Here is a 26,501-nt window from a genome sequence, read left to right on the forward strand (position 1 = left end):
TTTGTCACAAGCCTCAGAGACTTACAGGACACTCATCACAGAATGCTTGGGGTTGGAAGGGACCTTAGAGAGATCCAAGCCATCTAGTCCCAACCCCATGGGCAGGGACACCTCCCACCACCCCGAGGTGGCACCGCACCCCTGGGGTGACACTGCACCCCTGAGGTGACACCGCACACCCCTGAGGTGACACTGCAACCCCTGCGGTGACACTGCAACCCCTGCGGTGACACCGCACACCCATGAGGTGACTGCACACCCCTGAGGTGACACTGCACCCCTGAGGTGACACCGCACACCCCTGAGGTGACACTGCAACCCCTAAGGTGACACTGCAACCCCTGGGGTGACACTGCAATCCCTGGGGTGACTGCACAGCCCCTGAGGTGACACTGCACCCCTGAGGTGACACCGCACCCCTGGGGTGACTGCACAGCCCCTGAGGTGACACTGCAACCCCTGAGGTGACTGCACCCCCTGAGGTGACTGCACTCCCTGAGGTGACACCGCACCCCTGAGGTGACTGCACCCCCCGAGGTGACTGCACACCCCCTGAGGTGACACTGCACCCCCTGAGGTGACACCGCACCCCTGCAGTGACTGCACAGCCCCTGAGGTGACTGCACAGCCCTCAGGTTAGCTGCCGTCCCCCGCCGCCATTTCCCTCCCGGCGCCCCCCGCGCGGTGCCGCGGGGCAGCGCGGGAGCTCCAAGATGGCCGCGCCCGTCTGAGGCGCTGCCGCCCGCTGCCGCTCGCTGCCGCCGCCGAGCTCCGCGCCCGCTTCATCCCCGCTGCCGCTCCCTGCCGCGTTCTCCTTCCCCTCATCTCCCCGGGGCAGAGCGGGAGCCGGAGACCCGGTCCCGGCGGCGGGTGTGTGCGCGCGTCCGTCTCAGAAATAATGAGGATATCGGGCCCCCATGTCGGACCACTCTGACGAGAGGGCGACGATGATAGCGGCCGGCGACCTGCAGGAGTTCGCCCCCCGGGGCCGCGACCACTGCCGCCGCCACCCCAGCGCCCTCACCCTCCAGCTGAGGCGGCTGCAGCCCGCCTCCGAGCTCTGCTCCTCCGACGGGGCAGCCGGGCTGGTGGGGTCCCTGCGGGAGGTGACCATCCACGAGCGGCAGCGGGTAGGAAGGGGATGGGGAATGGGGAACGGGGGTTCGGCACCCGGAGTTTAAGTTGTCCTTAAAATAACTTGGGTTTGGGTTTTGGTTTTGTTTTGTTTTTTTTTTTCAGGAAAGTTGGCAGCTGAGGAAAGGCGTCGGTGATGTCGGGGAAGAGGTGGACTACGACGAGGAGCTGTATGTGGCCAGCAATATGGTCATCTGGAGCAAAGGGAGTAAAAACCAAGTGTCGACTGTGTATAAGGCCTTCACTGTGGACAGCCCTGTTCTGCAGGTAGGAAAAGGTGGGGAGGTGGCAGCTGCAGAGCTAAAAACTACTGAGGGGCTGTTTTAAACCTTGTTCTGAGGTGGGGTTGCTCTGGGAGATACAGGGAGGTGGGGTTGTGTGGTGGCACCAGCTCCTTGTTCAGAAGTAATTTAATTAGGCTGTGTTTGGTTTTAGGCTCTGTGGTGTGACTTCACTGTACCCCGGGACAAATCTGAAAAAGCAGATGGTGAGTTTCCTGCCTGATGCAACACCAAAGAAATGCTTTGAGTTCAGCTCTCTTGGCATGAGAAGTTTAGTTACCAAAACCTGCTGTGTTAAGACAGCCCCTCCACCTGACATTTACATTTTCTGTATCTAAGGAAAGACAGAAATTCCACTGTGTACTTTTTTCTTTTTTTTTCCCCTTCTCTTTTCAGGCAGTGATGAAATAGTAGAGAAATGTATCTGCATATTGCAGAATTCCTGTATAAATGTGCATAGCATAGAGGGAAAGGATTACATTGCTGCTTTGCCTTTTCAGGTAAGTGCTGTCTTTTTTTTTGCCCACAGGTGGGCTTCTTGTCTGCTTGCTCACCCTGCTGGAGTGGGGAGGCGTGAGTAAAGCACTGATTATATTTTTGGGGGCATAAATCTGCCTGTAATTTTCTTTTCAGGTTGCAAATGTCTGGCCAACCAAGTACGGGTTGTTATTTGAACGCAGCAGTTCTTCACATGAGGTACCTCCCAGCCCACCCAGGTATGGAGTGAGTGGCTCTGACTGTTTTGTTACAGACTGGTAATTTAATACAGGAGTGCAAGAGCTGAAGAGCAGTAGAGGATCTGTGTGTTTGTGATGAGGGTGGGGGAAGTCAGGTTAACAGCAGGAAGGGGCTGGGGACTGACAACCCATGATATTCCTCTGCTGTTGTGTTAAGAACGAGCTGGGAGTGATGGTGATTTTGATGTGTGATGGGAAGCACAGGATGGGTGTTAGTAACCTGATTTCATGAAGGTTTGTCCTGGGGATTGTGGTGGAGTGGCTGGGAGGTTCACTGAAGGATTGTCAGTGAAAACTTCTCTCTCAGCTGCAGGATGTGAAGCGTGGAGCATCCTGTGAGCAGCAGAGCCCCTGTGCATACAGCTGAGAAGCAGAGGCAGGAGCTGGGTGCTGTGCTGATGAGCAGCCCGAGTACAGCCCCTTGCTCCCTCTCTTGCTTTATGTGTCCATTCCAGGCTCTTGTGGCTCTGTAGTCCTCTGAGGAGCTGGGTTTAGGAATGGAGGGCCTGAAAATGTCCTAAAGAGGGTGTATTGCAAAAATGGTGATTGACCAAGCTGTCCCTCTGGGAAAATATCTCCTTTGGCTGCTGCCACCACAGCTGGTGGCTCAGCTGCTGCTCTGTGGTGGATGCAGAGGAGCTGCTGGCTGGCTGCTTGCCTTGGGCCTGCAGAACCTGAATTCTGAAGCTGAGTCTGGCTTGAGGACTTTCTCTCCTCTCCCTTCTCTGCACTCAGCTGATGCTGCTCTGTTTTCTCGGGCCACCAAAATCTGTGGTGTGGCCACCAGGTGGGGTTATTTACAAGTGCTCTGAGGTGTAAACCCAGACCTGATCGTTCTGGTTGGTACTCCAGCCTTTGTCTGACCCAGTTAGCCCAACCAGCTTCTGTCAACAGAATGGATGTCTCTGCTGTTCAGGCTCTGATTGCTTGAGGCCTGAGGAGCTGTGTTGGGATGGCAGCACCTGTACCAGCTACAGGAGAGGACAGTTATGCATTTTGTTTTGAACAGGCTTTGTTTGGTTTCTTCCTAGAGAACCTTTACCTACTCTGTTCAGCATGCTGCACCCCTTGGATGAGATAACCCCTCTGGTCTGGAGGTCTGGAGGTAGGTTCACACCATAAATGTGCTACTTGGGGTCCACCACGATGGCACCAAATGCTCAGTGTGTCACTTGGGCAGCTTGGTATCCCCAGATTTGCCAGAAATCACTCTTCAGGAGTTCAGAAGTGGGCTGATTCTGCTGCTCTGTGAGCAGGGAAGCTGCTCAGGAGAGAAACCCAGACTACAGAGGAGTGGGAGGGGGGTTATAAATGCAGCTCTGGTAGCTGTGGAAGTGATGCTTTGTGTGTAACTGAAGTGAGGTGCTTCTTCAGCAGGGGTGTTTGGCTCTGGCAGAGTGCAGTACGTTGCTGATCACACCCTGAGGATCGTGTTCCTCAGTGCTGACCCCTCCCTGGTGATGACCTATGACTCTGTGCAGAGCTTACACACTGTCTGGGCTCTTCGGAGAGTAAAGCCAGAGGTACTCACTCATTGTCACCTAAATAGCATTGTTAACAATAATTGTGTCTGTGTTTACACCCCCTCCTGGCTGTGTGTGTAAGAAATGCTTGGGCTTCCTGCTTCCTTTTACTCCTGAGATCTTTGTTGGTGTGTGTGGTTTCTCTGAAAGAGTTTCTTTCATGTGTTTGCCTGTACCTCAGCTGAGGAAATCCCAAGATGGTGTGATGTGCTTGGCATGACACTCCTCATGTTTTCCTAGAAGGTTTTATCTGCTCAGACCCCTGTGTTGTGTAGGACAAGTGACAACTTACTGCCCTGCAAACCACAGGGGTGCTCCTGTCACCCCAAGGCAGCCTGGTTGGTAGGAATAACCAGTTCAGCTGCACACCTGCCCTAGACATCAACTTTTTAACACTTATTGATGAAACAAGCAGTTTTAAGCATCCTCCTGGCTGTGGCTGTGCAGAGACAGCTCTTTTTTCCTCCCCTCCAGGAGCAGAACACGGTGCTGAAGTTCTCTGAGCAGATGGGCACCCCCCCTCACCTGGGCACCAGCAGCTCCCTGACTGCTCACCTCCGCAGCCTCTCCAAAGGAGACTCCCCCGTGGGCTCCCCTTTCCAGAACTACTCCTCCCTCCACAGCCAGAGCAGATCTGTCTCCTCCCCCAGCATCCAGTCCCGTTCCCCATCCATCTCCAACATGGCTGCTTTGAGGTGGGTGCTTGGGTAGGGGCTGCCACAGGAATGAGCTTTAGAAGCTTGAGGAAAGGATGGGCACCTGGGGGTGCTGTCCCTCTGTCTCTGCCTTTTGGAGATGGCTGCAGTGACCTTGGTCAGAATCACACACAGGGGTGGCACTGGCTGAGCTGCAGACCTTGGGTGGCACAGCACCCAGTCCTGTTGGGAGGTCCTGATGTTAATAAGCAGCACCTCCTCTCTCTGGAGTGTGGTTACTTCACACCATCTCCTTGGCTTTTAGTACTGTCAGAATGCTCAAAAAGAAAGCAGCAGCTTAACACTTGTGAAATCCAGGTTATTAAAACATGATTTCCATTTTACTACTTGCTAGAGAATTCTGCTTTACCTAAAAATCCTTCTTGAAAACTCTGTGTTTTAAATTTTGCAACTCATTTGTGCCATTCAAGGCTCTTTACTCACTCTCCCACTTTTTCACTAGCTCTTCAGGATTTTAATAGGAAGCTCCATCAGAAGATTGTGATTTAATATAACTAAATTTTATTAGTTTGTTGCCTTAAAAGCAGTATTTAGACAGTTATGCTGTCCCACTGGGACTGGCATTCCTTCCAGACCTGCTGTTTAAATGAGCTTTTTGAGGCTCTTTGAGGGCACATTCAAAAGATTCTCTCAGGCTTGTCAATTTACTGTTTTTCAAAGCCTAACATTTCCTCAGTGTCTGTTTAGTGGGAGGTGTCCCTGCCCGTGCAGGGGGTAGGATCTTGATGACCTTTAAGGTCCCTTCCAGCCCAAGCCATTCTGTGATTACAGGTCTGTCCCTCTGAGGTGCAGGTGTCACAGCCCTCTTGGGATGACACTTGGTGTGCTGTGATCCCTGCAGCACGGGGGGTAACTGACTGCAAGAGCCAGAGGCTGTTCTGTCATCACACAGGCAGGCTGCAGGGCACTCAGGGACTGTCTGCAGGTCTCCTGACTCCCAGGAGTGTCTGCAGTCAGCTTTTCCACAGAAAGCCACATTTAGAGGGAAGAGGTCAGGAGAGATTTTTGGTGGAATATGCCACACAACTTAAAACGTTGGCTTTCTGTCTCTTGAAGCTTTGGATTCTGACAGAAATGCTTGGAAATTAATGAGAGACTTATTGTTCTGTGCTGGGGTGTGTTGCTAAAGGAAGCTAGTACTGAACCAGTCCTGGTTTTGGGTGGTTCTGGTTTGTTTGGTGATGTCTTTTACCAGTGTATGAGCTCCCTGGGGTTCTGCACCTGGTTTTGAAAGTCCATTTTTCAGCAGTGTTCTCTTTCTCTGCTCCCAGCCGCTCCCATTCCCCTGCCCTGGGGGTCCATTCCTTCTCAGGAGTGCAGAGGTTCAACTTCTCCAGTAGTGCTCAGTCCCCAAAGAGGCACAACATCACCCACTCCCCAAACAGCACATCCAGTGAGTCCTTCCTTGTGCCAGAAACTGAACCAATTGTTCCTGAGCTCTGTATGGATCAGCTGTGGACAGAAACCATCACAAGCATGAGGTCAGGCACTTGGCTTGGGGTGGGAGAAGGTCTGGGGTTCTACTGGGGGGCTGTGAGGGGATAAAGGAAAAAAAAAAAAAGAGAACTGATTTTACAGTGTGCTTCCTGCAAGTGCTGCTGCCTCAAAATAGATCCGTGGGCTTGCACTGCCTTATTTTGGGGGGAAAATGATGCTCACTAAGTGTGCAGCTCTCTTGAAAAGGGCTTTTACCCACTGTGTTGTGTGTAACCCCCTGACCTGTGGAATGGTTTCATGAGATCCCAAAAGCAAAGTGAGCTCTAGCTTGGTCATTGCTTTGGGTTTGTTTTTTCTGGTTTTCTTCAGGGGAGTATTTCTTTTTCTGTGTAACCGCCTAAGGAGGAAAACAAGCATAAACCCTGAGAATGATCAGCAGAACAAAGCCCTGTAAGATGTGCTAGAAAATCAGTTTCAAGAGCAATGATTGGAACTGAGACTGTCACCTTCTGCTCTGCTGGTGGAAGCTGAAGGGACCCTACACCTCCTGCACACTGGGTTTGCCTTCACTGACATTTTCATGGCAGCCCAAGCACTGTTCTGATCATTGTGTCTCTTACAGAGAGAAGAATTCCCAAGCATCAAAGGTGTTTATTACCACTGACCTTTGTGGGCAGAAATTCCTGTGCTTTTTAGTGGAATCCCAGCTCCAGCTGAGGTGAGCATCCCTCTCCTGGGGTCAGGAGGAGAGCAAAGGACAGCACTCTAGAAATGAGCAGCTAGATGTGAGCTTATCATAGTGAGTCCTCTGTGGTGAGGAATATATATGTGTATATATATGTGTGTAACTGGTGGCATGGATGATTTGGGCTGTTGAAATAAAGCTGAAGCTGCAAGAGAAAATTCATTCTAATTCCAATGGTATTCTTATTTAGCCTCATCTTTACCCTGTACAAGTATCTTAGAGGTTTTAATTAGATTTAGCAGAGTAAAAATAAGTTGACTGGCAGGCTAAAGCAGGCAGAGGAAGGAACCAGACAGACCACAATAAAAGTGACTGTACCATGTAACACCAGTTTAATTTTCTGTCTTCTCTCTGCAACAGGCAGCACAGTCCTTTGATGTTTCCTGTTGTTTTCTCACATCTCTCTTAGGTGTGTAAAATTCCAAGAGAGCAATGATAAGTCCCATCTGATCTTTGGTTCTGTTACCAACATCCAAGCAAAGGATGCAGCTCCAGTGCAGGTGTGGACCTCTGCATCTTGCTTTTTTTGCCTGTCACCCAGGTATTTCAGAAGCTGACTGTGCTGCTGGGTTTTTGCAGGGCATTGATACACTGCTGGTTCTGGAGAGCACTGGGAACCTGGTGCTGTATTCTGGAGTGGTTCGGGTAAGTGACAGGTTTTCTGTCCCCCAAAAAATGTCTGGGCTGTACAGAGGGACCCTGTGTGCATCATGCCTTACAAGGTATCACCTGAGACTCCTGTCTGCTGCTGGGATTTGCTTGGGAAGGTGGCTGGGCTCACACACCAAGTGATTTTTTGCTGATGGTAAAATCCTAAAGTAATAAAATGATTTCAAAGGAAGAGAACTTCCAAGAATATGGAAAACAAAAACAGTTCCTGAACAAAAAATAAAAAAAAAAACAAACCTAAAAACTTCTCTGTACCATGCCAGGTAGTTTTAGATGTGAAATTATTTTTCTTTACAAAGGGCTGTTAGTAGGATGGACACAATTCACCCAGAATTGTTTCCTGAACTTTGCAGAGGTGTCTTATGCTTTCTCTTGCTCTGCAGAAACCTTGGACACTGATGTGTGTATGTAGATATCTATCTATCTATCTATCTATCTATCTATCTATCTATCTATCTATCTATCTCTATATATAAATATAGAGATATATATATAAAAACCCCAGTATGGTGTCTGAAAGTAGAGTTTTCTCAGTGAAGCCCTATAGCAGTGTAAGTGGGAGCAGAGCTGTAGCAACCATGTCCAGCACAGTGCCTGCAGGGCAGTTTTTCCAGTGTCACCACACGAAGGAAGTAATTACATGAAGTCATCTTCAATCATCTCTCCAGAGACTTCAGTTTTAGTACATAGCCACTTCTCTTAAAACTTCTTTAAGATGTTAAAGCCTGATAAAGTCTGTGTATGTAAGCAAAGCTGTGCCATGAAACCCAAGTATTTTGTTTTTCCCTGTATCTGTTCCCCAAAAGGTGGGGAAGGTTTTCATTCCTGGGCTGCCTGCTCCATCCCTGACAATGTCCAACCAAATGCCTCGGCCAAGCACTCCCTTGGATAGTGTCAGCACTCCATCCAAACCTTTGAATAAGCACCTGGGGCCCCTGGAAGAGGTGAGGAGAAAGGAAATCCTTCCTTGGGAAGGGTTTATTTGGAACAGCTCCAAATGATTGGTTGATTTTAGCTTTCACAGTACCTTTTGGAGCTAATTCTTGGTTTTCTTCCATAAAGCTCCACAGTAAAGATTGTTTAGAGGAGATCTGTTTAGTGCTGCTCTATTTATAGATTTGATTTCTGTAGAACACCTGAGGCAGAGATTGGGAAGATATTTACAGTAGAGTTTTCAAAATACTTGCCAGTGCATTAAAAATGTCAGTTTTAGCTCTCCTTTGCTCAGATCCTTTTATTTTAACAACACTAAGCAATGCTTTTTGCCACTTTTCAGGGCGTGCTTTTGTCACCAGTTCCAGAGATAAGGGATTCCAGCAAACTTCATGACTCCACTTATGTGGAAGACTGCACTTTTCAGCAGCTTGGGACATTCATTCATGCTCTGAGGGATCCTGTCCACAACAGGGTAACTCTGGTGGGTGTCATTTGAGTCAGCCCTTCATTAGCAAAGCAAAGCAAGGCTCAGGTTTCCTTCTCTTGCACAGTGAACCATTGCTGGCAGTGAAATACCACACCTGCCTTACTGGCTCCACATTCCTCTCTCTCTGGAGTACTCCAGAAATCAGAGAGTTTCCTTGATTCCTTCGTGGGATTCTGCTCCAGATCTGTTTCATGGAGCTGGCACCTGAGGGTACAAATCTTCAGGGTAGCAAATAGCCAGGAATTAGGAATATGCTTAACAGATAAGTGGTTCTGAGTCAGCAGGAAAGGCCCCTGGCTTCAAGCATTTCATAATTTCACCCTTACCTTGTATTTTTGCAGGAACTCAGCAATAACACCATGGTTCGGATTACAATTCCTGAGATTGCCACTTCAGAGCTGGGTATGGAACAGAACCCATCCCATGAGACCTTCCCCCACTTTTAAGGGTTCATTTTTAAACAGTTTCTGTGAAGCTTTGAATGCAGTGATTCAGCACCACATGTTCCAAACTCTATTAGCTGACCTTCTAGAGCTGCTGCCGTGTATTTAGGTGTGCTAAAAGCTTCATTTGTTCCTGAGCTGCTTTGCTCTCTGCCATTGTGTATGCTTGTGCTTGAGAAGGGGCTGAGATGGCTGTTCAGACACAAGCTGGGGTCAGAAATGAGCAAAAAAGAGCTTTTTTCCCCCCTTTTTGTGGTGAGTTAGAGGGGCTGTGTTTAAGCTGGACTCAAAGAGTGGCTGTTGGAGGTTGGGTGGTACTGGAAGAGTTGCTGGAGGGTTGAAAGGAGGTCCAAGAACTGTAGAGATTTATAGCACTGAGTGTTGTAAGTACCAGGAGGTGAGATGGGAAGCACACCTACATCTTTATTGGACTTTTTCTCCACTTCTCTAACAGTAAAAAGATGTCTGCAAGGCATCAAAGCCATCCTGCCCAAGGAGGTAGCAGTACAGATGCTTGTCAAGTGGTACAATGCCTACAATGCCCCAGGAGGACCAAGCTATCACTCAGAGTGGAATCTATTTGTAACATGTCTCATGACTATGATGGGTTACAACACAGAGAGGCTCTCCTGGACACGTAATGTAAGCAAACTCCAGTTTGTTTTCCTGGCTATGGGAACACTGCTGATGATTTTCAAGGTTCAGAATGGTTGGAGAGGCACAGAATTGTGTCAGAAATGGGTTGTGTCTTGTCTTAAATAGCAAGATGCCACCAGGTTAGTTCTACATTGCTAAATTTTAGGCATGGATTTTAGTCTGTGTTTACACAGACTAAAAATAGATGAAATAATTTGTATAAAGTACTTTCCACCAACTGTTTTGGTCAAATAAAAATAAGCTAGCAAGATTTTACTCTGTTTTGTGACTAACACTGATACATTAAAGGTTTGATGCACCTAACCTGCTGATGCAGCAGCAGTGGTTCATCATCAGAGACCTTGATGATCTCTGAGGTCCCTTCCAGCCCAGCCCATTCTATGATTCTATGAACCCATGTTAAATCTGTTTTTGCTAGAAACACAAATCACAGCTCAGCTTCTTGCTTCCTGAAGAGGATTTTCCATGGACTTTTTTAATGGCAACATTTAAAGTTCTGCTTTATTCCAACCCTTTTACTGGATTTATTTGGAGTTTTCTGTAAGCCAGTTTCTTGCTAGCAAGTGAGTGTGCAGCACTGAAGTGAAAGCCACTCCAGGCTATCTCCATTGCTGGCATTAGCTCATCCACAGGATTTCCTCTGTCCTAGTAAATACCAGATGTTGGGCAGTCAAACTGTGAAATCATGCACCATACACTGCATTAACTAGCTGTGGAGAGGAAAAAAAAACCAACCCAAAACCTGAGTTGCTGGACGTGGTTTATATAAAAGCAAATTATATGGAAGTACCTAAAGCAATGTCATGGGATCCTTAGTTTGGATTCAGGTGTTGTGATAGCTGCTTCACTTGTGCAACCTTGGGAATCTCAATAATGAGCTGTTTATTGAGCTCTTTTTATTTATTGAATTCTTTTTATTGCTTGCAGCTTGATTTGGAAGGATCACTTTCACCAGTTATTGCTCCGAAGAAGGCTAGACCATCAGAAACAGGATCAGATGAAGTAAGAAATTTATTTTATTTTTTTTTTAACAAATAGGAGCTTTGGGAAGGGTGGGTTTGTTGTTTTGGTCTTTTTAAAAGGCAAACCAGAGGAGACACCCTCTGAGTATTGCATTTCATCTGAGCTCATCCAATATTACAAGCCTTTGGGGGAAGAGGAGTTGTTTTGCCCTGTGCAGTGGCTGCCTCGTGTGAGCTTGGTTGTCAGGGTTCTCACTTCCAGAGAAGTAGCTTGGCCTCAGGAATGAGGTTAGTGTGGCTCACAAAGCAATCCCAGATGCTCTTCTGACGATGCCAAATCTTTCCTAGATGCTTCACCCTTTTAAAATGAAGCTCCCTGCACTCCCACAGCTACTCAGCACCTTTAGCAACTCAGGAGCATAAAATTATAGCCTAAAAAAGCAGGAAACTTAATTGAGTTTCTGTGGCTTGCAGGGTGCAGCAGATTTACCATAAAACAATCACATTTGTTTTGGTTTATGGGAACAAAATCTCTGCATCACTGCCTTAGGGTTCCCTTGCTGGAGGGTGATGTTCACTCTGGAACCTCTGCCTCTCTTCCCTCTGTGTTTGGTCCAGGACTGGGAATATCTCCTGAGCTCTGATTACCACAGGAATTTTGAGTCCCACCCTGTTGCCAAAGCTTTACGATTGGAACCTCTGGAAGTTTTGCCTCTGAAGGATGATTTTCCACTGAGCCTCAGTTTGGATTCCTCAACCCTCCTTTTCACCCACATTCCTGCTGTTTTCTTTGTTCTTCACCTCATCTACGAGGAGCTCAAACTGAACAGTCTGATGGGAGAAGGAATTCGTGCCCTTGTTGTCCTGCTGGTGCAGCTGGCCAGGTACTGCCCACAGGCACACTGCAGTGTGGGCTTTTTTGCTTTTAGGGGGAATCTGAGGCCACAGAGGAACAGACTTTTCCCTTATTTTGAATGTTTAAGACCCTGTTATCCTTAAAGGTGTTTGACATAGCAGATCTCTCCCATGGTTCTGGCAGCAGTGGCCTTTGCTGGGGTCATGGTTCTCCTGCTCTGTTGTCACAGCTCAGCTCATGGCAGCTCTCAGGTGTTCTTGGTGGTTCTGGTGTCTCCACAGAGAGGTTATCTAGTTGGGACAAGTGGAATTTGAGTGGAAACATTCATTAAAGACACAGATTCACTGCTCAGGGAATGGGCAGTGCCCATCAGAGGTCTTAGTTAAGGGAGTCAGCACTTGCCTCCTGATATCTAAGGTGTACACAGACAGTAAAAAAACCCAACAGAACAAAGTGATAGAAAACAGAAAGGTGGAGTTGTTTTTGTCTTTTTCCTTCTGCTAATATTCACCTCTTTCTTGTTCAAGGGACTTGAAACTTGAAACTTACATAGATTATTACTACAGAGACTATCCAGCCCTTGTAAAAACCTCCAGGCAGACCTGTGTGATTGATCAAGGTGAGTTTGAGGCTTTGTGAATAAGCTGAATATTCAGTGATGATGATGATGATGATGGTGTGTGCACTGCATGTTGGTAACTGTCCCCTGGTCAGGGGCACTCCCAGCTGGTCAGGACTCAATCCCAAACTTCAAAACTCCACTCCTAGTGCTGAGGTTTTAATTAGCATGGTGAAGTCATGAGCTGGAGCCTCATGGGATGGACACTCCACAGAGCAAGGGCTTGGGAGGGCAGGATGGTTTCACTTGGGCAAACTCCCAGCTCAGGCTGGCTGAGAAATGTTAACACAACTGTGCAAAAGCCCTGTCGTGAGATGTGCCTCCTGTGGAAAGTATTGCTAGGCTGGCAGGCTCTCAGTTCATAAGAACTAAATCAGAGCTAAAACCACAAAATGTAAAGTTAAAAAAAGAGCCGTGTGCTGTCTGTGCACCTGGTTAGTGTCCTGCCAGCTGAAGTGCACTACTCATGGAAGATAAGCTGCTCTTTCTCCTGACCAAGAAAAGAAATCTCACCATGTTGCTCAGGCCTTGGTACTGATGTTTGTGGACTGGGGGGACAAAGAGCTCACAGCCAGGGTGCCCTCTCAGGGAGAGACCATTTAATGGTGTGGAGTTACAAGGCTCTTCCAGTGAGGTTTTTGAGAATTACTCATTAAGCTTATTCCTTTCCACTGTGGGCTGAGATAATTTTTGCTCCTGAAAGACAGGTGGGTGTCTCAAGTTGTTGTTACTGCCTAGCTCTAAACTTCCATCCTTCCAGAAAGGAGGTGTGATCTGTAAAGTTTTGGGGGAAATACTCTTGATTTTTGTCATTACAAGAGGTGCTGGAATTGTGAAGAATTGCTGTGCCTTTGCCCTGAACTCAGTGTCATTGCTCTTCATATGATTTAAGTCCAAACAGGTTTCATGCACCATCCCTCATTCTTTTCTGCTGAGCCTCCAAGTATTTTTCAGTGGCTGAGTTCCTGCCTGAAGGGAGAGGGAGTGCAGCCTTACCCTTACTTACCAGGAATCTGTGAGAGGAGCAAACTGGTGGTACTGGTGGGTACTTTGGTGCAAAGATGTGGGTTTTGTTCTGTCAGCTTTGCCAGGCTTTGCCCCAGCTGCTTCATTTCCTGCAAGTGAGGTGTCCCCAGTGGGAAGTCAAATGCCAGAGGGTTTGATTGTGATGTGTGGAGCAGACTGGAGGGGTGCTGAGCCTCTGATAAATAACTCTGCTGGAGCTGTAAGAGTTTGGGCAGAGCTGGAGCTCTCTTTGGAGCTTAAAGCATCTCTGTGCTAAGTGGACCTCATCTGTCTGCAAGAAATACTCTTGAGTATCCCTGCAGCACAGTGCCCTGCCTGGTGTCAGCCTCTCCCCAGGGGAAATCCCTGCAGCCTCATCTGCTCTTTTATGACTTGATTATTACTGAAGGGTGGGGATGGGTTTGAAGCAGGTGGGAGGAGGTATTTGAGGTTGGGCAGGAGAGCTCAGGAGTGCAGAGTCAGTAGCCCATGCTTCACTGCTTATGTGTTTGGGGTTTTTTTTGTGGTTTGCAGTGGTGGCATGTGCAGAGTAATAATGTAACTCAAAGTTAACTGCATCTGGGGAGTGAGAATTTCCCGACTTTCTGCCAGGGCATCTATCAACATAAATACACACATGAGTAGTCCTGAGGGCTGATGTTATCTCCTGGTCAGCCCTGCTGTCTTACTCACAAAGATTTTATGGAGAAAAATGCTTAGAGGGGTTTGGAGCAGAGATGTGGAGCCTGAGGGGGCTGAAGAGAAAAACAGAGAGCAGAGACTCTGCTCTGGCCCAGGCATCCAGGATTAGTTGTGTGCTGTGAGCTGCCAGGAGTCAGCCTGTCCTTTGGGGCAGAGAGTGAAGGTCTGAAGCAGCAGCACTGAGGCTGTTTAAAGTGCTTTTGCTTAATATTTGTCCCTGCACTCAAGCTCTGAACAACTGTAGCCTTTCCCTTGGAGCATCACCCGTGTCTGAGTTGCCTGTGCAGTCAGCATTGCAGCTGAGTGGAAGATTTTCATGGAAAAAAACAGTTTTATCTGGATGTGATTTTTTTTCCTTTGGCATCTCAGCTGGTCTGGCAGTACCAAAAAGCAAAGAGGGTGGCAGATGGCTTTGATTTCGTTGGCTGGACAGCTGAAGGGGATCCTGCTTGGAACAGGGCAACAACTTCTCACTGGAAGCCTTCACAAAGTAGCCAATGTTCAAGATGTGGAGGAAACTGCTTAAAAGAAAAAAGTGTCTGTAGAAGATGTGTGTGTGTGGCAGGAGAAGTTAAATGAAATGTGAGAAGCATGGGAAAGATGTCTGGAAACACGTTTTTCTGTTTAGAAGACCTTTTTGTTTTTAACTTTGAAACAATTATTAGGGAAAATTCAGTTAATTGTCTCAGATTTCTTTTTTTTCCTAAACTCCAAGGTACAAAATCTAAGGTGCAGAAGTTTATTTACTTGTTTCAGTTGTTTCTATTTCCTTTTACTGGCAAAGTTTTCATAACAAACCCTAAACTTGAGGCTATTACAGTTATTTTTCTGCCTGCCTTGAGGGGCAGCACAGCAGAAGCTGCACACTCAGGGATGTTTTGTGGTCTCTCCTCTCCAGAGCGTGGCTCTCTACATACTGGGTGATGAGAGTGCTGTCTGTAACGAAGCCTCCCATTATCTCTACAAGATTACATCAGGTAATGACACTTTGATGCCATCATAACATCTCCTAGTGACTTGTGCTCTCCTTTTGCCTGGAGAATGTGGCATTAATGTGACCTTGTCTTTCCCAGGACAAAGGAAGCAGCAAGTGGAGCAGGATGACAATTGGTATGCAGGGTGGGTTTGTTGGCTTTTGTTTTAAACTTGGGGCCTTTTGACTTTTCTGCTGAGTTTTTTACTATCTTTTGTTGGCTTCTCATTTATTCCTCTCTGCTTTACAGGTGCAGTTTCAGGCACAGCACATCTGTTTCCAGCCTGGCTGAAAAGTTAGTGCTTTGGATGACTGATGTTGGTAAGAGCAGCTTTGATTCCTCTGCCACAACCCCAAACCCTGACATGAACCACACTTCATCCCATTTTGACCAAGCAGCTGATTATCTTTTGTTCCCTCATGAATTCTAAGGTTTCACCTTAAGAGATCTGGAGTCCCTGCCCTTTGGTGTGGCCCTTCCCATCAGAGATGCAATCTATCACTGCAGGGAGCAGCCTGCCTCAGACTGGCCAGAAGCTGTTTGCCTCTTGATTGGGCGCCAGGACCTGTCCAAGCAGGCGTGTGAAGGGAACATCCAGAAGGGTAAATCTGTGAGTATGGGCACTGATGGGTTTCACAGGCCTGGAACTGGGACACAGCACTCTCTTCACAAGCTTCCTCACCACCTGCTGATGCTGAGAGGATCAAAATGTGTAGAATTTAAACCCGAGGCCAACAACACACAGGGTTTTACACCTAGATGAGGGTTTCATTATAAAACCCAGCATCCAGCACAGGAAGATTATGTACATAGCAGTGGAAACTGTCAATATAAAACAGGTTTTAAAGTTAATTTAGGCTCAGTGCCCCAAATTTTGCTTACAGAGGTATTTGATTGCCTCTGTAAGTCCTCCTTCTCCCCCAGGTGGCTGCACCTTTGGGAGGTGTTAGATTTTGGGGCTCCATACAGGGACTCTGCCACAGCAATGGCAGAGGGAGGAGGATGCAGGTATTTGTCAGTCTGGGTTGGCATGGCTGGCATCTCCCTTTCCTCTGGGAAGAACTGGATTGCTTTCTGGAATACACTTTTCATATTTCTGTTGTGTTTTTTTTTTTTCCTCGGAAAAGGGTTCAGTTATTTTATATCCTGAAATGAAAAAACCAAAAGCATGTGGTGTTTGTCTCTTAAAGGTTTTCTTCCAGTGGTGTAGCTCATTAAGTGTCTTTTGTTGAGGACTCTCTGGAAGCCCAAACTTTTCTTGAAAGCTGGCTAGTGGCCAGCATAAAAGCACTTAATGGTAGCAGCTTGTCTGTAGCCTTTTCAGCAGTCAGGAAGAGGATTTGTAGTCTCAGGTACATCTCTGTCAAGATCCTTTTTGCTGCCTGAGCTGTGGAAGTGATATGAAATTTATTCCAAGGCTTTGCCACTAACTACAAGAGTTAATTTAGCAGGAAAGCAAATGAAGGAGATGTTCAGATCCCATGTCCCACCACTCATTCACAAGCCACTTGCTTTTCTGCTGGTGAAGATTTTCCAGCTGTACCATTACTGAATCTTTAAAATGATGACAGATTTCATTTCTGTCACTTACTTTATAACAATGCCTCGAATTTACCTTACCTTAAAAGGACAAAGTGATGATCTTCAGACACCAAATTGTTTGTCATCTCTCAGGAGGGCAGGGTGGAGTTTCCTCTCTCAGAACGGACGCTGGCTCTGTGGGTGGTGCAGTTATCTATTGAGATTTGGTGCCTATTTATCCAGAGAAATGGGTTTTCATTCATCAGTTGCTCGTTTACTTGCACTCCCTCTGTCCTGTGTGAGCCTTGGGACAACCCCATGTTCCAGCTTGTCTCTGTGATTCTCTGTCTTTCAGCTTGCTGAATGTCTGAGATACACAGCAGGAAAAATGACCAGTGCAGAGAGAGGTCTGGGGTTTCTTGTTCCTAGATTTATATCACTATTTATCATTGCTAGCCTTGTTGTTGTTGGTTTTTTTTTAATTAATCTCTCAACCTGTGAAAGATAGAAAAGAAAGAGGAGCATACTGGCCCACTGCTAGGGTCAGTGGCCAGATTACTTTGTCAGTGTCAGGGTTTAACACTGGCCTGGCAATTAAACCAAGTGACAGCTGCTCTCTAGTAATCTCCCTCTCCTCCCTGATAAAGAAAGGAGAGAGAATAAGGGAGAGAGACTGATGGGTTGGAAACTAAACTACACAGCTTTAGTGAAACAGGAATGATAAATAGGAAAAATGACTAAATCTATACAAATAGACAGGAAAATGGATCCCAGGTTCCTCCCCCCTTTTCCCCCAATAACTCTCAGGTCACCCCCGAGGCTGCAGGGCAGCCCTGGGAAAGTCCAGGCTGGAATCCTGGGGTCAGCAGCAGTTGGAGCTGGAGGCAGGAACACACAGATATGGGCTGGGATGGATCAGGAGCACAGGCAGGGGAAGGGATGGAATCCTCCCAGGATGCCAGGGGAAGGAAGGGAAGCAGGAAATCAGGAAATCTGGCTTGGCCCTTGTGATCCCTCAGATTTATCCTGAGTTTGAGGTGTATGGGATGGAATCCTCTGTTTGGTCAGTTCTGGCATCTCTCTTGTCCCTTCCTCCCCAAAGGAGGCTGCAGGTGGGACCTCTTTATTCCTTCTGGAGGGTAAAATGTTCCTCAGAGCTGAGCAGTGTCCTTGGCTCTGCACACCAGGCTCCAGCAGTAACTCTAAACATCAAGTGTTATCAGTCCTAGAAGCACACACTGTCTGAGAAACTTGCTGTTCATTTCAGCAAGTGCAGCTGCTTACAAGAGACTGAGCTGAAAGCAAAAGTACAAGACAGAAAATCACCTTTATCCTGGCCCAACCCAGGGCAGTCAGACTATAAGAAAACTGTATATTCTGCAGGAAAGGTTATTTCTGGAGAACTCTAAGAATAAAATGCTTCATGCAGGTTGGTAGCCTTGCCTAAAGCCAGTGTAGGGCAAGCAGATTGTGGGCATACATACACAGAAAGCTGGGGTTGAGATTTCTGCATGAGTGTGTAGTGAGAGGACAAGGGGAAATGATTTAAAACTAACTTAGGTTGGACATGAGGAAGGAATTGTTTGGTGTGAGGGTGCTGAGCCCCTGTGCCAGGTTTCCCAGAGAAGCTGTGGCTGCCCCATCCCTGGCAGTGTCTCAGCCCAGGTTGGATGGGGCTGGGAGCACCCTGGGCTGTGGGAGGTGTCCCTGACCATGGGGTTGGGACTGGAGGAGCTTTAAGGTCCCTTCCAACCCAACCCATGATGATTCTATGACACTGCATCCCATCCTGACCATGCCACCCTTGCCATTCTTGCCAGTGGCCCTGAGCTACTTTCCTGTGATGTAGATGACCAGGGAGAGCAGTCTTAAGTGAGGGTTTTGTAAATCTTCCATGGAAAGAGAGCTTTTGCACAGTGCTTCTAAGCAGGGAAATGCTTCAGTGTATTATTTCTGATCACATTATTTCTGGTATGTGAGTTCAAAAAAACCCTTCTGGCACTGTGGTGAAACCCAGGCTGGCTGCCAGCAGCATTTGGGATTTACTGACTGTTTATTTTAATAGGTAGCCTGGTTTTCCCAAGGTTTTTTGCTGGGGGGAATCCAAACTGAGGTTCTGCTTCATGAAAACATCAATTATTAGAAAAATAACACAGGCTTCTGAGCAGAAGTATGCAGAAGAGCAGCCCTGAGTGAGCTGGGGGTCAGCAGGTAGTGGCACTTTTAAAGCAGATTGTCATCAGGGGACTGTGTGTGCCTTCTGGAGTTCAACCTCTGCTTCAATATACATCAAAATCCTCACCTCATTTTCTGGTTTTCACTGCTGAGCTTGAGTTAGGAAACATCTATGGTTTAGCAGTTGTGTAGGCAGGGAGGGGAAAGCCCTTCCCTACTACTGCTCTGAGACAAAAAATGCTTTTGAAGGGAAGATAACTGTTTCATCTCACCTCCTCTCACTCCTGCTCCTTGCCCAACAGCCTTTGCCACCTCCCTCTTTGATATATTTGTGGTGTCATCTCCTCCCACCTTGATAGTTTATTTACCCCATTTTAGATGTGCAAACACAGCTGATGGCAGTGCCCAGCACTCACAGACGTGAGGAGCTGTGGGAACACTCTTGTGCTGATGGCACAAACCTCAGCCCTGAGAGCTGGCAGGGCTGGGAATGACTTCTGTCCTTTTCTCTTCTTGCAGTCTGTGGGCCCAGTGCTGTCCTCTGACATTCCCTCTGGAACAGAGTCAGAGGAGGATGAGGATGGGATGAATGACATGAACGAGGAGGTGATGTCTCTGATCTGGAGTGAGGACCTGAGGGTGCAGGAGGTGCGCAGGCTGCTCCAGAGCGCCCGTCCTGTGCGTGTCAACGTGGTGCAGATGCCAGAAGCAAGTGACCACGAGTACATAGAGGAGAAAGAAAACAGGTAAAAAAACCCAAAACTCTCCGTTTCTAGCAATGTCTCAGCAGCATCTCACTCAGGGGAAAAATGAGTGGGTTTGGTGGCTTCATGGTAAGGGTGCCTTAGCCAGGCAGCACAGTGTATTCCAGCCTGAACTTAACATGGAAGGAGGGAGGACTGGGTCAGGGACACATCTGAGAGGAGTGGATTTCAAAATCCAAGTTTCTGAAGCTCAGTGTACATCAAGGCTCTGCTCTATTTGAGTTGCAGGGCTCTCTGGATTGGAGCAGTGTATGGGAAAGACTTGCATGATCCCCAAAGCATGTTGAGATCAGCTAGGGTTTGAAAGCAGATTCTAGCATTTTTTTCCCCACCTAAAAAGTATGAAATCTAAGCAGGACCTGCTGCTCTACTCTGTAGAGAAAATGTCACTGTAGAGAACAAAGCATCATCCATCCCCTGCCTAAAACTGGAGAGCCCTTTGTTCAGGGGCTGATCTGACCCAAGGACCTAATTCCACAGAGAGCAAATTCACTGTCCCATTCCTCTCTCTTTTCAAACCTCCTGTCAGAACCATTATATGCTTGGTGGCCTCACAGTTGTCCCTGTCCTGCTTCTTCTTTCAGTTGTTTTGGGGTGTTAAAATACCTTCTTTAAAAAAAAAACCCAAAAAAATCCCACAAACAAGCAAAGAAACAATAAACTAACAAAAAAACCCAGAAGAAAAAAGCAACATCATTAGCATGTAAAACATTCTACAGAAGTAGGGAGCTAAAGGAAGGCATCAAATTCTTGTCTGACTTAACAAGCTGAGTAATCTGAGTCTTTCCAGAGTAAATCTTAAGAGAATTGTGGTCAGCTCTTCTTGGAAGAGCACTGTGAATTCTGCACAGGGGTCATTACTAGATGTGATCACCAGTCATAGCAAGATCCCACGTGGCCCTCAGCTTTGCTTTGCTGTCTCCTTTCACCCTGTTTGACAGGGCTTAGCACAGGTTCCTTACCTAGCACCTAGCTTTGAAGGAAAAACAGAGACAAGCTTCAACATGATGCCAGCTGAAGCGTATCTTTGAGGTTATTAATCTTACAAGGAGTAAATATTTGGTTCAAAAGTTTAAGGTAATGAAACAAAAAGGAAAGACAACATGCTATCAAAAATGATCTGTCCAGTGCCTGTTGTCTGATCATTTTATATCACGTATTTGGCAAAAACAAAAAAATCACTTTCAAGCAACTGTCTTGTTTTTCTCTGCCATCTCCCCCCCTCCCAGGCTGTTACAGCTGTGCCAGAGGACCATGGCCCTGCCCGTGGGACGAGGGATGTTCACTCTCTTCTCCTACCACCCTGTTCCAACCGAGCAGCTGCCCATCCCCAAGCTGAACCTCACAGGTATGTTGGTTGGAGTTTCTCTTGGTTGTTACCCCAGCTCTTTCTGAACCTCTCACAGTAATTTCTACAGCACCCCCTGCCTCAGAAGTCTCCTCTAGCATGCTCTCAGCTTCTTCTCTTCTCCATGGAGTGGTTTGGCTTCACCTAATGGCTCTCAATGCTTTTGTGTCCCGGGCAGGCCGAGCTCCTCCTAGGAACACCACTGTGGATCTCAACAGTGGGAACATTGATGTGCCCCCCAACATGGCCTGCTGGGCCAGCTTCCACAACGGGGTAGCAGCTGGCCTGAAGATAGCTCCTGCTTCCCAGATAGACTCTGCTTGGATTGTCTATAACAAACCCAAAATTGCTGAGCTGGCCAATGAATACGCAGGGTTCCTCATGGCCCTGGGGCTCAACGGGCACCTCACCAAACTTGCCACCCTCAATATACATGACTACCTGACAAAGGTGAGAAGGGCCTTCCTGCAGGAGCTGCAGAGAACAGAGAGGATGGGTCTCTGGGATCTGAATGTTTTTTAAACAAAACAGGGAAGGAAAGCAAAGGGAGTTCTTTGAAAGACTGAACTGGCAGATCCCACCTGAGTTGCTTCATTCGGGTGTTAGTTGTGTGGGACTCTGAAAGATTTTCAGCACTTTGATCACTAAATACAGGGGTAAAATATAAATATTTTTATCACTGAATAGGAGGCTGAGAGGTGACCTCCTTGCAGTCTGTGGCTTCCTCACAAGGGAAGGGATGGGACAGGTACTGATTTCTTCACTCCTGTGACCAAAGAGCAGTGGCGGGAAGCTGAGTCAGGGGAGGTTTAGGTGAGATATCAGGTAAAGGTTTTTCACCCAAGGGGCAGCTGAGCACTGGAAGAAGCTTCCCAGGGAAGGGGTCACAGCACCAAACCTGCCTGAGTTCAAGAAGCATTGGGATGATGCTCTAAGGCATGTGGTGTGATCCTAGGGGTGCCCTACACAAGAACAGGAGTTGGACTTGATGATCCTGATGGGTCCCTTCCAACTCAGAGCATTCTATGATTTAAATCTTCCCAGATTGTGCACAGCTGAGTAATGGAGCACTGGGAGAAGTGCCTGTCCTGTTTCTGAGCACACCTACTTTCTTTGGCCACTGGAATTTGTTTCCTTTCTCAGGGCCACGAGATGACAAGCATTGGGCTGTTGCTGGGTGTTTCTGCTGCCAAGCTGGGCACGATGGACATGGCCATCACAAGGCTCCTGAGCATCCACATTCCTGCTCTCCTGCCACCCACTTCCACAGAGCTGGATGTCCCCCACAATGTCCAGGTGGCTGCTGTGATAGGAATTGGCCTGGTCTATCAGGGCACGGCTCACAGGCACACAGCTGAGGTTCTGCTGGCTGAAATTGGTAGGTGCCAGCCCTGAAAAAAACCAAGATTAGGACTGGGAGGATTGCAAGGTGTGAGTGGTTTGCATGATGCCCTCAGGGAGCTGAGGATTTTAACTTTTTTAACCATACATCTGCCACTACAATATTCACCTCTCCTTTTCCAACCCCATCCCCTGTTTCCAGAGGAACAGGAGCTGGCTGTGAGCTGTGTGTTTGCACAGCACAGGTAGGAGGAGTAGAATCTCTAGAGGTCCCTTCCAACTCTGATAATTCTGTGAAACACAGCAGCAGCTGTGCTGTGCTGCAGCTAGGTGAAGTTTGCCAGTTGGAAGTTTTGTCAGAGAAGAGCAGGACTGGGGTTTGTGGTGTTGCTAGCAGCAACCACACATTCCCCCTGACCTGGCTGCCACCCTGCAGAGCTCCTGACCCTCTGCAGCAGGGGGTTGCACCCTGCACACCTGATGCATCTGCTGCTCCCCAGACATTTGTTCTTTCTCATGTCTGTCCATAAGGTGCTGCCATGTAGAAACCAGAGCTGGAGGCACTAGGTGGGGACAAAAAATGCTTTCCTTTTGCAAGGACAAGCTTTCTGGCTCACTAGGTGGGTGGAAGTGCAGCCAGGGTGTCCTGAATTCTCCTGTTCTGAGTTCCTTTGATTTTCTAAACTGTAGTCTCTGAGAGCTTCTGATCTGTGTCCTCATTCTCTGCATTGCTCTGATGGGTAGCAGTTAAGTTCTTACTCCTGTAACTTCAGTTAAAAAGAAACTGGATGGATTATGAAGTGGATTATTAAAATGGTTTATTAATGGGATACATTTTAAGCTTGAAATTGTGCCTGTTATGTTTCTGTTAGTTGGATACATACAATGGTTTCTAAGAAGGATGTTTGAACTCTGCTCTGCTGAAAGCATTCGTGTAGGCTCAGAGGTCTTGAAGTATCCACAGTTGTAAGGTGGCATTTTCACTGTCTCTGAACCCCAGCAGTATCACTTAGCAAAATCCACTGGACTTTGCCTGGAAGGACTTGCCATTGGTGATGGGTTCAGTGGCAATTATTTGTCATTCCACTGAGAAATTGGTAGAAAAGGGACAGATTTTTTTTTTCTCTTCATTTCATTAGGAATGTATTGCTTAATTAAACAGTGTTTGCTTAGCTGGGGTTTTCCAGAGGTGAATCCCTGCTTTGTTGTCTCCAGGACGTCCCCCTGGCCCAGAAATGGAGTACTGCACAGACAGAGAGTCCTACTCCCTGGCATCTGGGCTGGCCTTGGGCATGGTGTGCCTGGGGGTAAGTGCCTCTCCTCAGTTCAGCTGCAATTAGCAGAATAACTTCCAGTCCCTGAGGGCATCCTACAGAAAGGCTGCAGAGGGACTTTTCATAAGGGTGTCCAGTGGCAGGATGAGGGGAAATGGTTTGAAACTGAAGGAGAAGGGGTTTAGATGGGATGTTAGGAAGAAGTTCTTCAGCAGGAGGGTGCTGAGACTCTGGAACAGATCGCCCAGAGAAGCTGTGGCTGTCCCCTCCCTGGAGGTGTTCAAGGCCAGATTGGATGAGTCTTGGAGCAGCCTGGGCTGGATGAGAGGTGGGAGGTTGGAGGAGATGAGCTCTGAGGTCCCTTCCAAGCTCAGCCATCCTGTGGTGAGGAATCCTTACCTATGGCGTGGGGTGATTGGAGCCCTTTCATCCTTAACTCCCAGCTGCTGTTGGCCAAAAGCATGTTTTGTTTTTTTTCCTTACCTGGGAAGGCACTTCCATACCTTTTCCTCTCTTCACCCCTCAGCATGGCAGCAATTTGATTGGTATGTTGGACCTCAATGTTCCTGAGCAGCTCTACCAGTACATGGTTGGGGGACACCGGCGGTTCCAGGCGGGGATGCACAGAGAGAAGCACAAGTCTCCCAGTTACCAGATCAAGGTACCTGCTGATGGCTTGGAGCATCTGAGCTGAAAATAACAGTAGCTGGTGGTCTGAGTAGTGTGTACTGAGGTGTCAGTGTACACTGCCTTGCCTCTCAGCTGGTCTGACAGGACATGTTGTGTTTTCACAGGAGGGGGACACCATCAATGTGGATGTCACTTGTCCAGGTGCCACGCTGGCACTTGCCATGATCTATCTAAAGACTAATAACAGGTATTATTAACCTTGGAGTCCCTCAGGTGTTTTGTAGTCACTTCTGAGAACAGTTTAAACTGGCTCTGCTTTGTGGGGCTCACTCCCATTTTGGGCACTGCTGAAATAAGGTGTCTTCCTCTGCTGTGCTCTGCAGGTCCATTGCTGACTGGCTTCAGGCTCCAGATACCATGTATTTGCTGGACTTTGTAAAGCCAGAGTTCCTTTTATTGAGGGTAAGAGCCTCTTGTCTTTCATTTCTCAGTCTACTTAATCATACAAAACCCTCCATCTTATTTTAGCATGGTTTTTTTTTATTACTATTTTAATTTTTAATCCAGCTCACATGCTGGTAACCCTCTTGCTTGCCAGCCAAACTCATACCTTCTAACAGTACCTGCTTGTAGTAAGGCAGTTTGTGTGTCATGCAGCACAGAGACAGAATTTAGTGAGCAGTATTTGAGTGGTTCCTTTCATGTAGAACATTAAAAGTTTAAGTAAGTTTTCATATCTTTTCCCAAAAAAATGATTTCACAGCTAAAAAGTAAACTGGGCCTCAGCATCTGTTATAATCTCTAGTGAGATCCTAGTTTACTAGCTAAAGATGCAGATATTGCAAGGATTTATTCTGTAGTTCTTTTTTTCTCCAGGCAGAATTTGCAGCTGTTGAAATAAAAGCTATTTTGTCATTCCTGCTCTGCAGGCTGAGGAAGAGTGAAGGAGCTGCTCACGGGTAGCTGGATTCTCTGCATTTTTGGATGCAATGACATTAAAAATTGCTACTGTTTGTGTTGGGTTGTTTTTTTTTTTTCTTATTGTTTTGGCTTTCTTATTTTTCCAGACCTTGGCTCGCTGCCTGATCCTCTGGGATGACATCTTGCCCAATTCCAAGTGGGTCAATAGCAACGTGCCTCAGGTAGGTATTTACATGGAGGCTGCTTACTTTTTTACATCTCATGGGGTTGTTCTGCATGGGAACATTTCCTGCCTCACCTGAGCTGCACAAGGAAATCATAGAATCACAGAATCCTTGGGGTTGGAAGGGACCTCGAAAGATCATCTAGTCCAACCCCCCCTGCCAGAGCAGGGCCACCTAGAGCACTTCGCATAGGAACGTGTCCAGGCGGGTTTTGAATGTCTCCAGTGAAGGAGACTCCACGACCCCCCTGGGCAGCCTGTTCCAGGGCTCTGTCACCCTTACAGGAAAAACATTTTTCCGGATATTCAACTTGAACCTCCTGTGCTCCAATTTACACCCATTACCCCTTGTCCTATCACTGGTCACCACTGAGAAGAGCCTAACTCCATCTCCCTGACACTCACCCCTTACATATTTGAAAACATTGATGAGGTCACCCCTCAGTCTCCTTTTCTCCAAACTAAAGAGACCCAGCTCCCTCAGCCTTTCCTCATAAGGGAGATGTTCCACTCCCTTCATCATCTTAGTAGCTCTGCGCTGGACTCTTTCAAGCACTTCCCTGTCCTTCTTGAACTGAGGGGCCCAGAACTGGACACAATACTCCAGGTGCGGCCTCACCAATGCAGAATAGAGGGGGAGGAGAACCTCTCTTGACCTACTAACCACACCCTTTCTAATGCACCCCAGGATGCCATCGGCCTTCTTGGCCACAAGGGCACATTGCTGGCTCATGGTCATCCTCTTGTCTACCAGGACCCCCAGGTCTCTTTACCTACACTGCTCTCCAGCAGGTCAGCCCCCAACCTATACTGGGCCATCGTGTTGTTCTTCCCCAAATGCAAAACTCTACACTTCCCCTTGTTGAATTTCATCATGTTTCTCCCTGCCCAACTCTCCAGCCTGTCTAAGTCTCTCTGAATGGCAGCACAGCCTTCTGGTGTGTCAGCCACTCCTCCCAGCTTAGTGTCATCAGCAAACTTGCTGAGGGTACATTCTATACCCTCATCCAAGTCGTTGATGAAGATGTTGAACAACACCGGTCCCAGTACCGACCCCTGAGGGACTCCACTAGTCACACACCTCCAACCAGATTCTGCCCCATTGACTACAACTCTCTGACTCCTTCCTTTCATGTCTGTTACTCCTGTGATGAGTTGGTATCCTACACACTGCCCAAGCAAGAAGCCACCTTGGGCAGGGGGTTCTCAGCTGAGCATGATGAGTAACTTGGGTAACTCCCTATCAGAAACACAGCATGCTGGAGGTCTCCCTAACCTCTTGAGCCCTCACCCTGGTCTCTTTTCTCTAATATTTGAGCACATACAGTAACTCTGTGCCCCTGACACCATCTTGCCAGAAATCCTTTAAGTTGGATCACCACTGTGCAGTAGCCTGTGGAAGAAAAAACAGCTTTTATATG

The 26,501-nt window shown here is 47.5% G+C and overlaps 1 protein-coding gene across 4 annotated transcripts in view; it reads left to right on the forward strand.

The window, feature by feature from the left end:
• The first annotated feature begins 696 nt into the window (after nucleotides 1-696).
• Nucleotides 697-26,501, forward strand: part of ANAPC1 (anaphase promoting complex subunit 1) — a 34,564-nt gene continuing 8,759 nt past the window's right edge. The window contains exons 1-33 of one of the 4 annotated variants that reach the window (XM_030447715.1): nucleotides 697-1,130; nucleotides 1,240-1,401; nucleotides 1,570-1,621; nucleotides 1,812-1,915; nucleotides 2,049-2,131; nucleotides 3,184-3,257; nucleotides 3,527-3,675; nucleotides 4,150-4,370; nucleotides 5,663-5,872; nucleotides 6,451-6,546; nucleotides 6,983-7,073; nucleotides 7,153-7,218; nucleotides 8,049-8,186; nucleotides 8,519-8,659; nucleotides 9,007-9,067; nucleotides 9,563-9,750; nucleotides 10,693-10,767; nucleotides 11,346-11,611; nucleotides 12,111-12,202; nucleotides 13,095-13,243; nucleotides 14,808-14,886; nucleotides 14,983-15,028; nucleotides 15,133-15,203; nucleotides 15,315-15,493; nucleotides 19,099-19,325; nucleotides 20,573-20,691; nucleotides 20,870-21,141; nucleotides 21,835-22,069; nucleotides 23,248-23,339; nucleotides 23,833-23,967; nucleotides 24,101-24,183; nucleotides 24,320-24,398; nucleotides 25,004-25,078. In XM_030447715.1, coding sequence (XP_030303575.1) covers nucleotides 918-1,130; nucleotides 1,240-1,401; nucleotides 1,570-1,621; nucleotides 1,812-1,915; nucleotides 2,049-2,131; nucleotides 3,184-3,257; nucleotides 3,527-3,675; nucleotides 4,150-4,370; nucleotides 5,663-5,872; nucleotides 6,451-6,546; nucleotides 6,983-7,073; nucleotides 7,153-7,218; nucleotides 8,049-8,186; nucleotides 8,519-8,659; nucleotides 9,007-9,067; nucleotides 9,563-9,750; nucleotides 10,693-10,767; nucleotides 11,346-11,611; nucleotides 12,111-12,202; nucleotides 13,095-13,243; nucleotides 14,808-14,886; nucleotides 14,983-15,028; nucleotides 15,133-15,203; nucleotides 15,315-15,493; nucleotides 19,099-19,325; nucleotides 20,573-20,691; nucleotides 20,870-21,141; nucleotides 21,835-22,069; nucleotides 23,248-23,339; nucleotides 23,833-23,967; nucleotides 24,101-24,183; nucleotides 24,320-24,398; nucleotides 25,004-25,078 — 4,323 coding nt within the window. In that variant the 5' untranslated portion in view covers nucleotides 697-917. The remainder of the gene's footprint in view (nucleotides 1,131-1,239; nucleotides 1,402-1,569; nucleotides 1,622-1,811; nucleotides 1,916-2,048; nucleotides 2,132-3,183; nucleotides 3,258-3,526; nucleotides 3,676-4,149; nucleotides 4,371-5,662; nucleotides 5,873-6,450; nucleotides 6,547-6,982; nucleotides 7,074-7,152; nucleotides 7,219-8,048; nucleotides 8,187-8,518; nucleotides 8,660-9,006; nucleotides 9,068-9,562; nucleotides 9,751-10,692; nucleotides 10,768-11,345; nucleotides 11,612-12,110; nucleotides 12,203-13,094; nucleotides 13,244-14,807; nucleotides 14,887-14,982; nucleotides 15,029-15,132; nucleotides 15,204-15,314; nucleotides 15,494-19,098; nucleotides 19,326-20,572; nucleotides 20,692-20,869; nucleotides 21,142-21,834; nucleotides 22,070-23,247; nucleotides 23,340-23,832; nucleotides 23,968-24,100; nucleotides 24,184-24,319; nucleotides 24,399-25,003; nucleotides 25,079-26,501) is intronic. The other 3 variants (XM_030447717.1, XM_030447716.1, XM_030447718.1) reach the window with 3 other exon arrangements.

This window comes from Calypte anna, chromosome 3 (assembly GCF_003957555.1).
Source record: "Calypte anna isolate BGI_N300 chromosome 3, bCalAnn1_v1.p, whole genome shotgun sequence".
NCBI classification, from domain to species: Eukaryota; Metazoa; Chordata; class Aves; order Apodiformes; family Trochilidae; genus Calypte; species Calypte anna.